A 12,112-nucleotide genomic window follows, 5' to 3' on the forward strand; every position below is an offset into this window, starting at 1 on the left:
TCACCCCAACACTCAAACATGATGGAGGTATTATGTCAGGGTGGGGATGCCTCAGGACCTGAACAATTTGCCATAATTGATGAGACCTTGACTTCTGCTCTGTATCAGAAAATTCTTAAGGGCAATATCTGGTCATTTATGTGTGAGGTAGCTAAAGTTTATGTGGCTTAAGGAACAAGACAATTATGCAAAACAATAAAGCAATTCCACATCAGAAGGTAAATCCTAACCCAGTAAATCTAAAATGTAAAGTTAATTCAACTTTCAGTAAAGGGTAATAGGGAAAAAAATATATACTATTGTTACCAATTACCAAGAAGTGCGGTAGACAGCAGAACTTTAGAGACCTTCAAAACACAACTTGATGTTACTTTCAGTAAATTAGGGGGATACGATTGGTGGACTTTGTCGGGCAGAATCACTTGTTGTTGTTAAAAAATTTGTAATATTCTAATGTTCCAATATCTGTTTCAATACCATCAAGCACAGGGAACAGGCTAAGCTTGAACGTGGTAGCAGTGTATCACATAATACATTTATGCACAAAGCAGGCCAATTCATTAGTTGCTAATGAAACGTGCACATCTTTTGCATAACAGAGGAAACCCACACTGAAATATTAAAACATTTATGAAGGGATCAGGCAAAAATAATTAGATGAATCAAGAGGATTTTGTGATGGATTTTCTAAGATCTCAAAATATTAAAATCTTTATTAAAATAAAGCATACATTCTTTTGAAAGAAGGAAAATGGGACCAATATTACAAGTATTAGATGCAAACTCTATACAGTTAGTAGTTGACAAAATATTATGTTTTATTGCCATTCCAGAATTAATGAAGTCACTCAATGCATTTTAGGATATTGCAGGAACAGCATCTGAAACTCAATATCATACAGTGGTGTGAAAAACTATTTGCCCCCTTCCTGATTTCTTATTCTTTTGCATGTTTGTCACACAAAATGTTTCTGATCATCAAACACATTTAACCATTAGTCAAATATAACACAAGTAAACACAAAATGCAGTTTTTAAATGATGGTTTTATTATTTAGGGAGAAAAAAATCCAAACCTACATGGCCCTGTGTGAAAAAGTAATTGCCCCCCCGAACCCAATAACTGCAATCAAGCGTTTGCGATAACTTGCAGTGAGTCTTTTACAGCGCTCTGGAGGAATTTTGGCCCACTCATCTTTGCAGAATTGTTGTAATTCAGCTTTATTTGAGGGTTTTCTAGCATGAACCGCCTTTTTAAGGTCATGCCATAGCATCTCAATTGGATTCAGGTCAGGACTTTGACTAGGCCACTCCAAAGTCTTCACTTTGTTTTTCTTCAGCCATTCAAAGGTGGATTTGCTGGTGTGTTTTGGGTCATTGTCCTGTTGCAGTACCCAAGATCGCTTCAGCTTGAGTTGACGAACAGATGGCCAGACATTCTCCTTCAGGATTTTTTGGTAGACAGTAAAATTCATGGTTCCATCTATCACAGAAAACCTTCCAGGTCCTGAAGCAGCAAAACAACCCCAGACCATCACACTACCACCACCATATTTTACTGTTAGTATGATGTTCTTTTTCTGAAATGCTGTGTTCCTTTTACGCCAGATGTAACGGGACATTTGCCTTCCAAAATGTTCAACTTTTGTCTCATCAGTCCACAAGGTATTTTCCCAAAAGTCTTGGCAATCATTGAGATGTTTCTTAGCAAAATTGAGACGAGCCCTAATGTTCTTTTTGCTTAACAGTGGTTTTCGTCTTTGAAATCTGCCATGCAGGCCCGTTTTTGCCCAGTCTCTTTCTTATGGTGGAGTCGTGAACACTGACCTTAATTGAGGCAAGTGAGGCCTGCAGTTCTTTAGACGTTGTCCTGGGGTCTTTTGTGACCTCTCGGATGAGTCATCTCTGCGCTCTTGGGGTAATTTTGGTCGGCCGGCCACTCCTGGGAAGGTTCACCACTGTTCCATGTTTTGCCATTTGTGGATAATGGCTCTCACTGTGGTTCGCTGGAGTCCCAAAGCTTTAGAAATGGCTTTATAACCTTTACCAGACTGATAGATCTCAATTACTTCTGTTCTCATTTGTTCCTGAATTTCTTTGGATCTTGGCATGATGTCTAGCCTTTGAGGTGCTTTTGGTCTACTTTTCTGTGTCAGGCAGCTCCTATTTAAGTGATTTCTTGATTGAAACAGGTGTGGCAGTAATCAGGCCTGGGGTGGCTACGGAAATTGAACTCAGGTGTGATACACCACAGTTAGGTTATTTTTTAACAAGGGGCAATTACTTTTTCACACAGGGCCATGTAGGTTTGGATTTTATTTCTCCTAAATAATAAAAACCATCATTTAAAAACTGCATTTTGTGTTTACTTGTGTTATATTTGACTAATGGTTAAATGTGTTTGATGATCAGAAACATTTTGCGTGACAAACATGCAAAAGAATAAGAAATCAGGGAGGGGGCAAATAGTTTTTCACACCACTGTACATACATAAAGTGCCTGCAAGACATATGCCTCTGTCTGTTCACCAGATAAATGATCAACAGCTCAGTTCATCTAAGTACATTTAAGTATGTGCAGGTACAATGAGCGCATTTTCGTAACTGCTTAAATTAACAACTAAGTGCCCAAGAAATGACTGCACTTTGTTTACTCACAGACTACACAAACAAACCTATTCATCATTCAAATTTTGAAAAGAAATAAAGGATGATCAAAAACTTCATAATAAATAAGATTAATAGATGGGTTCCTGCTTGTTTTGGGTTTACTCATTTTTGACAAAAATTTTTTAAAATGAATAATTATTAAATGTTGATATTTAATAAATGAATGGAGTTTTTAAAAGTCTGAATGATACTTTTTTAATGTATTAATTTTAAATATATTGTGATCTATGGCTGGCCATTCATCCCGGCCAATACCCCCACACCGCTAGATGGAGCTCTTCCAGCAGCATGGAGGTGCCCCGAATTCCAGCAGGGCATCATGGATATTGGAGTTTTCCTTCACAGCCCTGCTGGATACCATGGGGGCCGCAAGGGGACGCTGCAGGGAGGCCCAGAGACACTGGTGTTTACTACAATCCGAAAGTAAGTCATAGTCACGGGGACGGAAGGACCAAAGTACTTCCGGGATGATGAAAAGAGGACTTTTTATCTAACGCAGAAGTGATGGGGAATCATGGACTGAGGGATGAAACACTTCTGGGTTAAGCAGTATAAAGGACTCTGAGAAATCCCATACAAATGAGCTGAGCTGGGTGGCAGGGTGACAATGCATCTGGGAGAGAGGAGGATTATTGTGAATTGTGTTTATTTGTATGAGTATTGTGGAGAGGCGGGTGCTTTGTGCACATTATTATTATAATAAATCCAAACTTTGGACTTTTACCCAGTGTCTGACATATTGTCTGAGGGTTCAAGGGAGCGATAGCCCCCCCATCTGTCACAATATTTATATAAAGTGTATTAATTAAGAGCCAGAAAATGAATGGACAAGTATTTCTATATATCATTCAAACTATTAATATGCATTAATAATCCTACTTATGATTTCAAGAATTAATAAATAACAGTGAGAGGTCAAGCCTTTAGTTACAGGGCCCCAAAGCTGTGGAATGGTCTGCCTGCTACTATACGACTACTTCAGCTTTTAAATCTCAGGTGAAGACTCACTACTTCAGTTTAGCATACCATGAGAAGAGCTGCTGATCAGCTGTGCATACTGCATTTCTGTTGTTAGTCATTAGTATAAAAATATATGTTAATATGTTATTTATAAACTGTTACCAACCCTGTGTTTCTCTTCTTGGTATCCTTATGTGGCACTTGTTGCCACTGCTCTACTGCCAAGTTGTTTGCCTGCCTATGGAAAATTCATCTCTGATAAAGGAGCACTGAAATCATCAGGCAGAAGGTCTTTTCATCAGATTGGCCGGCCCAGCACTGAATCAGCTGTAGAATGGCCATTAAGGTGGAATCTGTAATTAGTTGTTAGGCAGATATTATTGTTTTTGTTTATGTTAATTAGTTTCTACTTTTGTGTTTGATGTTTTTCAACACATTTGCATCCTCATACTGTATGTGTTAGTTCTGTATTTAGTGAGTGGTATAATTTAGTCTTGCATTTTGACTTGTAGTTTGTATCAATTGGCTATCCAGCTCTTTGAAGAGGATTATTTGTGTTCAGTTTTGTGTATTATGTTTACATCATTTTTTTTGACACCCACTGCTCACCCAGCCTTTTTTTAAAGGGTGTTTATTTTTTATTCAAAATACATGGCCTGTTAAAGCCAATTGATGAATTTATTGTATGACTGTAGGCTACGCAAGAAATACACTGTTGCTGTTGTTCCAAAAACAAGTATTTCTACATCATGAATTATAAGGGGGTGGCACGGTGGCGCAGTGGGTAGTGCTGCTGCCTTGCAGTAAGGAGACCCGGGTTCGCTTCCAGGGTCCACCCTGCGTGGAGTTTGCATGTTCTCCTCATGTCTGCGTCGGTTTCCTTCAGGTGCTCCGGTTTCCTCCCACAGTCCAAAGACATTCAGGTTAGGTGCATTGGCGATCCTAAATTGTCCTTACTGTGTGCTTGGTGTGTGTGCGCCTTTTGGTGGGCTGGCGCCCCGCTTGGGGTTTGTTTCCTGCCTTGCACCCTGTTTGCTGGGATATAGCGGGTTGGATAATGGATGGGTGGATGGATTATAAGGTTAACTTGTCTGCAATACCTATATTTATTGTTTTTATATATAAATTTTCCAAAAGTTCTGAACATCTATGAGATTAATGTAGCCTCACAAACAAAATTTTACCCACAGACCTTTAATTTGTTAATTAATGTGCATGCAGCCCTCTGCTTGAACTGTGACCAACATGAGTCCATTGTGTAAGCATCCAAACTACCAATCACTGCACAATACCAAAACAATGTCACTGATTATCTAAAGCACACATGCCATTGTTACTTTCACTGTTTGGCCCATGCTGCATGTTTATGTCTGATATTCATATACATATTTTTCATTTAGTATGGCTACATATTTATAGGTTCTTATTACTTTTTCATTGCCATTGCTTTTCTTAGTAGTGTAGTTCTGCTGTGTTATTCTGAATGTTTCTGCAACATTGGGATAAGCAACAGATATTCTCATAAGTATAATGAAAATGTCAATAAATTAAATTGGACTGTATGCATAAATTCTATTAGTATAGAATTATACAGTACATTTCTTCATAAGACAGCTGGTGATGTGCTTATTCTTTATGTAGCAAAAGCTACATAAAAGATGGTGTTTTTACTCATGTCAAAAGCTCAATGCATTCATTACATGTAAACTTACATACTGTAATACTGGAAATGAAGGACTGAATTGTCATTATGACTACAGCTTTGGTTTCAGTGAAATGTTCTGTTAAAATACATTCTATGAGTTTTGCCTTTTTGCTCTATGCCAGAAATTGCTGTTGGTGGGGCATAGCTCAAGCTGCTGGACTACCCTAAGACTATCACCAGGAATACTTCAATAGACATAGAACACATTCAAACAGGCTTCTGCCACATTTGTTCTTAATTAAGACAGGTAATAGATAAATTTAAAAACATTTGCTGTCTCTTGCTCTACATGTATGCTCAGCATCTTGCCTCTGCATTTGCATGTGTCTGTAACTCTTTTCATGGGTGCTCCCTCTCTCTTGCATGTTCCTGCAAAGCCTGCTTGTCATTATTTTTGAGGCAAGTACTTTCTGTCTTTGAAGGTGACTCTGCCAGCATGCACCTTTACTCCTCCTTGTGAATCTCACATATCCCCACTTTTTCATCACATCACCAAAGCCAGACTGACCAATCACACCAAAGCCAAAGTGATCAATCAGATTTCTCTTAGTGTTTTATTATATATTAAATTACTGTTTTCCACTGTAATAAAGGCACTATATATGTGCCTGTCCCGACCCAGATTCACACTGGAGGCACACGTATAAAACAAATATGGGCTCAGGAGTCCCAGCTGCAGCACCCCTGGCGGCGCCTGCGAGACCCGACAGGGCTACACCCAACTCCAATTCCCATGGAGCCCTCATGGAAACCGAGGCACCGCTCCAACCCAGGGAGGCGGCCATCTAGTTCCAGGGGGAGGTATTGCACCATCCAGGGCTGCTCTCCCTGAATATACAGTGAAGGGGCATCCGCCACACCATTTATCAGGCAAAGTCAAGTTTATCAAGAGCAGTGAAGTAATCGTCCTCTTATTGTTTTCCTGAAAATCCATAAGAATGAATCCCTGGAAATTCAAAAATATTTCCATAAACATTTTGTTCTGGTGCATCTGGAAAGAGTAGGCATGTTGATCCCACTAATGGTGAAAAAATAGCCATGAGAGATAAAACTCCATATGTTACTGAATAACAAATATGACAACAGCCAAAAAAAAAAGTAAATTGTGACTTTCTTTTAGCTTACCTTTGTACAATTACATAGCCAAAAACAACAGATGGATAGTCAGGCAGAAAAAAAACAGACACATATATACCTTAAGCCTGCAGTAGAGCACAGTTAGAACAATCCCATAGAGAAAGAGGATGGCATCGAGCACATAGCAGATCTGAGGCTCCTGGAGAGCATCTGAAAGACAGAAAGAAAATTGTATAATGCAGGGCATTCAGCCTCCTATCCAGTCCTTACAAATAAGACAGTCATTCCCACATCATCACACCTCTGAAAGTCAACATGATTCATTAAGGCTTACTTTTTATTATTCTTCACACATTTCATATAAGAGGACCATCACAAAGCAATAGTCAGCAGAAAGACGCTGAAGGATATGTCAAATACAGTCAGCTTTATTAAGCTGGTGAAACAAATTTACATGAAAAAATTCATTAATTAATTAAGAAATTATCCATACATTAGCAGCACCCACTTTGTCTAATACAGGGTACCTACTGCAGAAGTGAATTATGAGAATCCCTTGAATGGATGTCACTTTAACACAGGGTACACAAACTCTGGGTCAGTTTTGTGGCAACCATTAACCGAACCTGTATGTCTTTGGGAATTTGATGTAAAAACCACACTGACATAGGGAGGAAGTGGGCAGTGGGCCCAAGATTTGAACTGAAGATCCTGGGGAAATAACCACTGTTTCCATCCTGCTACACCACCTTTAAGCCCAGTAAATGCAATTTCCACTCTGGTTCATGTGCATCACATTTCAGTAAATTTCAATGCATGTTTAGTTTTAATCTGAACATTTACAATCTTTCCCAATCTGCTGTTTATGATATAGTGCATTTTTTTTAACTGTTCTTATCTCATTCTGCAAGAAGGCTTTACAATTTGGACAGCCATTTCCTTTTTAGTTATATTCTGTACTTAAATGTAAGCACATTTTATGAGCTCTTAAACAGTATTTTAAACTAAGGAGGACAGTGCAAGGAACATTTCAACAGTAAAACACTCATCACATTTTTCTACTAAAAATACAGATGTGCTTAAACCCTTGGCAATTAGGATGCAATTACTGCAATTTACAGGGCCAACTGTTTAAACACTCTGACAACATGAATGATTCTGACAGTTTGTGTAGGTGGTTCATGGTACAGAAAAGTCTCTTAAGCAGCAGTGCAAGTCACTTCCTCACCATTTTTGTGAGAGAAGAATCCCCTAAGGTAGGTGGACTGAACCTTTACCCTGGCAGGACTGATGTTTGTTATGGAGCTAAGTAGTCAGGAATAGTGCAGCAAATGACTTGTTAATGTCCCCTTTTGCTCACTTAAAACTGGGATTCCATGTGGTGAGCGACGGTGGGCTTCAGGGTTGTACAAATTGATATCTTCCCATGCTACTTTGACAATCTCCTACAGCGTATAAAGCTAAGAGCCAAAAGGGTGGAGGGTAGAATCAGTTAGCCTAGTAGCACTTACTAGGGGAAGCTGAAAGGAAACATTAAGGCAAACCACACAGTATGTCTATGTGTTTGAGGTCCAAACATCTCCTTCTCAACAAAGTAGAGACCTCATCTTCACAATCATCAACTGCAGGTCTACCAAGGGGCAAACACTGCCAGCATGTATATACAGTAAATACAGAATGATCATACTACTGGGAACCACACACAATAGCTTTAACAAATGGAGGAATTACAAAGCAAGCCAGACTATACCAAGTAAAGGTGAATGTTTTAAATCCTCAATATCATTTAAGTGTCAAAACTCTCTGTTCAGGAAGCATGCACAACATCCTTTGAAATCTACTGAAGTTCTGAGGGCAACTTCAAATATTAATTCTATTATTTTTATGCAAAATTCAGTACAGTCAAAAATAAGAAAAAAACAAATAAACAAAAGCAGGAATTGGAGGTATCTATATTTCTCTTCATATAAGGAAAAAAAGAAACATCAGACAGGATACAAAAGGCTCAGTGCCCACCCCTAGGATCCTTAGTAAAATACAACTCCTCAAGAAGATGACATGGCCTCCTAGACTTAACTGATGTCACACTACCACACAAAATGTTAATTTTTGTATGTCAATTTGAGGAGACTACAGTGTGGCTCCACCTAACCACATGGACCACATGGACCAGGTCTAAACTGTGAAACTGGCCTCTCTTGCTCTCTCTTTACTACATTTGTGTGTGTGTGTTTTTTTTTTCTGGCCACAGTAATAGAAAGCTATGAACGAGAGAGGAGTATGAACTGAAGTATCAAGCCACTATTACATTATTGGGATATATCTAGTTTCATCTGATAGGTTGAGGTGTGTTCAGGTGGATGGACACTGGAAGTGACATCAGAGGTGTTCTAGTCGTAAATCAACTGGTCTGCAGAGGGAGGAAGATTGAGAGGCATTAGGACACAGCACCAACCCCTGGATAAAATTGCAGTCACTAGGGCCCTTCAGTTGTCCCCTATGCGCATGACACTGTAAACTAATGCACCCTATATACACAGTATATACTGTATATTGGCTGTTAGTCTCTTTAGTTTGTTAAAAGACAGGAAATAATTTGTTGATAACCATCTTGTTATTTTAGCTTCAAGAGTTGCCTGCATCTGTGTTGGGCCTCTGCCTTTTAAAGTACACAAAACAGCAATCAGTCATTTTCAAACCCTCATAATCTATTTCAGGGTCACGAGAAACTAAGCGTCAATGAAATTTTAGTTATAAATGAGCTGCAAGTTGAATGGAGTATTTAAGTGTAAGATAAATAATTACTAACTTGTAAAAGGTTTAATGCATGACACTGCATTCTATGGCTCAGTAACATTCCCACTGGATAAGCTCTTCAATTATTTGTAAATCAATGCAGTTACGTTAAAACCCACAAAAATTCTACAAATATGTATATATACTGTAAGTTTATTTGTGTAGATGTTTAATATGTTGTTGGAGTTTTTTCAGTCTATCCTTTCCATATACAGTAATAATTTACCTGTCCATGCTGCTGTTTATTGATACTCTTCAGTGTTACATTTCCACACGCACACTGCGAAGGGAACTCAAGGGATTTGGACTGAACAGCTGTGTAGCCATAAGAAAACCACTAATCAGTGAGGCAAACTGGAAAAATGGCTTCAATTTGCTAGGGAGCATAAAGATTGGACTCTGGAGCAATGGAAGAAGGTCATGTGGTCTGATGAGTCCAGATTTTCCCTGTTCCAGAGTGATAGGTGCATCAGGGTAAGAAGAGAGGCAGATGAAGTGATGCACCCATCATGCCTAGTGCCTACTGTACAAGCCTGTGGGGGCAGTGCTATGATCTGGGGTTGCTGCAGTTGGTCAGGTCTAGGTTCAGCAACAGTATGTGCTCCAAGAATGAGGTCAACTTGACTACCTGATTATACTGAATGACCAGGTTATTCCATAAATGGATGTTTTCTTCCCTAATGGCACGGGCATAGTCCAAGATGACAATGCCAGGATTCATCGGGCTCAAATTGTGAAAGAGTGGTTCAGGGATCATGAGACATCATTTTCACACATGGATTGGCCACCACAGAGTCCAGACCTTAACCCCACTGAGAATCTTTGGGATGTGCTGATGAGCAGAGGGAGTGGCTCACACCTATTATAGTACACGTGATGAGCTGGATATAATCTGGACACAAAATAACACTGTAAATTAAACTTCTTGATTAATAAATATATTCCTAAAATGTTATAATCAATAACATTTATGTCATGCTAATGAAAACAATGGAATAATGGCTGTCCCAAGCCTTCATCAGCCAAAGCGATGAATGGTGCAGCTGGCACTTACTTTATGCTCTGTGGTCAATCTGAACCAATGTAACACAATAAAACTAAGCAAAGGTAAAGTACAAGAATGTATGAAGATGAGGTGTAATTTTTCCTTGACAAGCAAGGAGGGAAAGGTCAAGAAGCAAGAGAAATTAAGTGTGTATCCTTCCATCAGTCAATTAAAAGGGCACCTAATCTGCAGGCCTGCTGTATTTGGCTTTATAATTCAGTGGACTGTTATGCATTTCCTTCTGTTCACCAAGATGGTATTCATTTATTACATACCATACTATATTAATCTATTGAACATGCTTTGAAAGCTCTACCTAAAATGTATTAATGATACACACTTCTCCTCTAGAGTTTTATACAGCAGCCATATGCTGTATTTTTTGTATAGCTCATTCTGATGCTTGCTGTTAGAAATTTATTACAATAACTTACAAGCTCATGAGTTTTGTAGACCTTGTTGTGTTGTTTTACTGTACTGCACATTTTGTATATTTGATAATGTATTGGCTTATTGTCTTGACTGATTTGATCTTTTCATAAAAAAACCCTAACCAAAAAGGCAGACATATTTATTAAAGTGTGACAGAAATCATGTCAAGATCAAGAACCAAATGTTGGAAAGAGCAGGAGTTAATTCAGAAAAATCAGCAACCAAAAGAAATGGACATGACAAGCTTAAAATAGTGAGCAAAGTCAAAAAAGGCCTGATAATAAATGGCCAGATAACCTAATTTTGTTCATACTAAACAAGAGGTCTGCCTTTTGTAACAACGTTCACAAAATTAGTTTATATGTGGTTTACTCTAAAAATAAAATGGCTACAGTGACGGGTCTTAAGTGCAAATGCAATTAGGATATGCCATTAACAAAGCGTAGTGTTATAGCAACCAAAACCGAAGATGATGAAGCAACAGTGCCATCACCCTATGACTAATGTGTTGAGTAGGACTAACAGGAAATCTCAAGATACAAATGTAGTGAGTGGCAAAAACTTCTTAAGGCCTTTCTGGTTATTCAAAGACAAATTTACTAATCTTTCATCGCATTATAAAACAAGGCAAAAGTCAAAACCAATAATCTTTCCTTAATTGATTTACTTTTCTTTTTTTGTTGTTGTTCAAGCTTGAATGAAAGGTCTTGCTTTTGATCAAAATTCAAAATTGTGCTACGTTGTTCTGTTCGACAAACACCTTGAATAAACACATCAATGCTGATATTATGCACTGTGCTTAGATGAAAAAAAAAACAATAAAAAAATCAAATAAAACAAAAATATTAGATATTACATACTAAACCATTTTGACGGCACCACAAGAATGGGGCAGAATCACAAGTAGAAAATAAAAATAAAAAAAAAAAGTTGAAATTTTCAAGTAAATTGTGAAGATGTAAAAAAGCACTATGTGATATTGCATTCTGCTAATGGCACCATGAAGAATGAAGATTAACTGCTTGCTGAGCAAACTAGAGCCAAACACTGCCCATTCTCATAGGATTGGGTTTGTTCTTCCATCCCTTTATCTAGAAGCAGCTGTCATTCTGTTTACCAGGGATGAGTAGTTTTGCATTTGGATGTGTTAATGTGGTATTTGACGATTATAAAAAGGGTTTACATTTGCTGTTGGGTTGCAGCTATGGTTTTGCTAGTAGTAGGGGGGTGGGTAATGTTGAGAATGCCACATTTCATGCTAGTTTCGACAGAACAGCTCATCTGCTGTTGCTGCTTCAGATTATTTAGTGAAGTAATTGCTTTGTCTCCTGTATTGCTGATGGAAAAGGACTATAGTGCACAGTAATAAATGACCAGCTGTGATATACACTTTTACTTGTTAATCAGGCATATTCAAAGATTAAGAA

General features: G+C 38.3%; 1 protein-coding gene across 1 annotated transcript in view; it reads right to left on the reverse strand.

The window, feature by feature from the left end:
* fcer1g (Fc fragment of IgE, high affinity I, receptor for; gamma polypeptide) overlaps window positions 1–12,112 on the reverse strand; it is a 76,741-nt gene that overhangs the window by 30,880 nt on the left and 33,749 nt on the right. Inside the window, exon 2 of the mRNA XM_039741640.1 lies at window positions 6,531–6,622. Within this exon, the coding sequence (XP_039597574.1) occupies window positions 6,531–6,622 (92 nt within the window). The remainder of the gene's footprint in view (window positions 1–6,530; window positions 6,623–12,112) is intronic.

Source organism: Polypterus senegalus, chromosome 18 (genome assembly GCF_016835505.1).
Source record: "Polypterus senegalus isolate Bchr_013 chromosome 18, ASM1683550v1, whole genome shotgun sequence".
Taxonomy (NCBI): Eukaryota; Metazoa; Chordata; class Cladistia; order Polypteriformes; family Polypteridae; genus Polypterus; species Polypterus senegalus.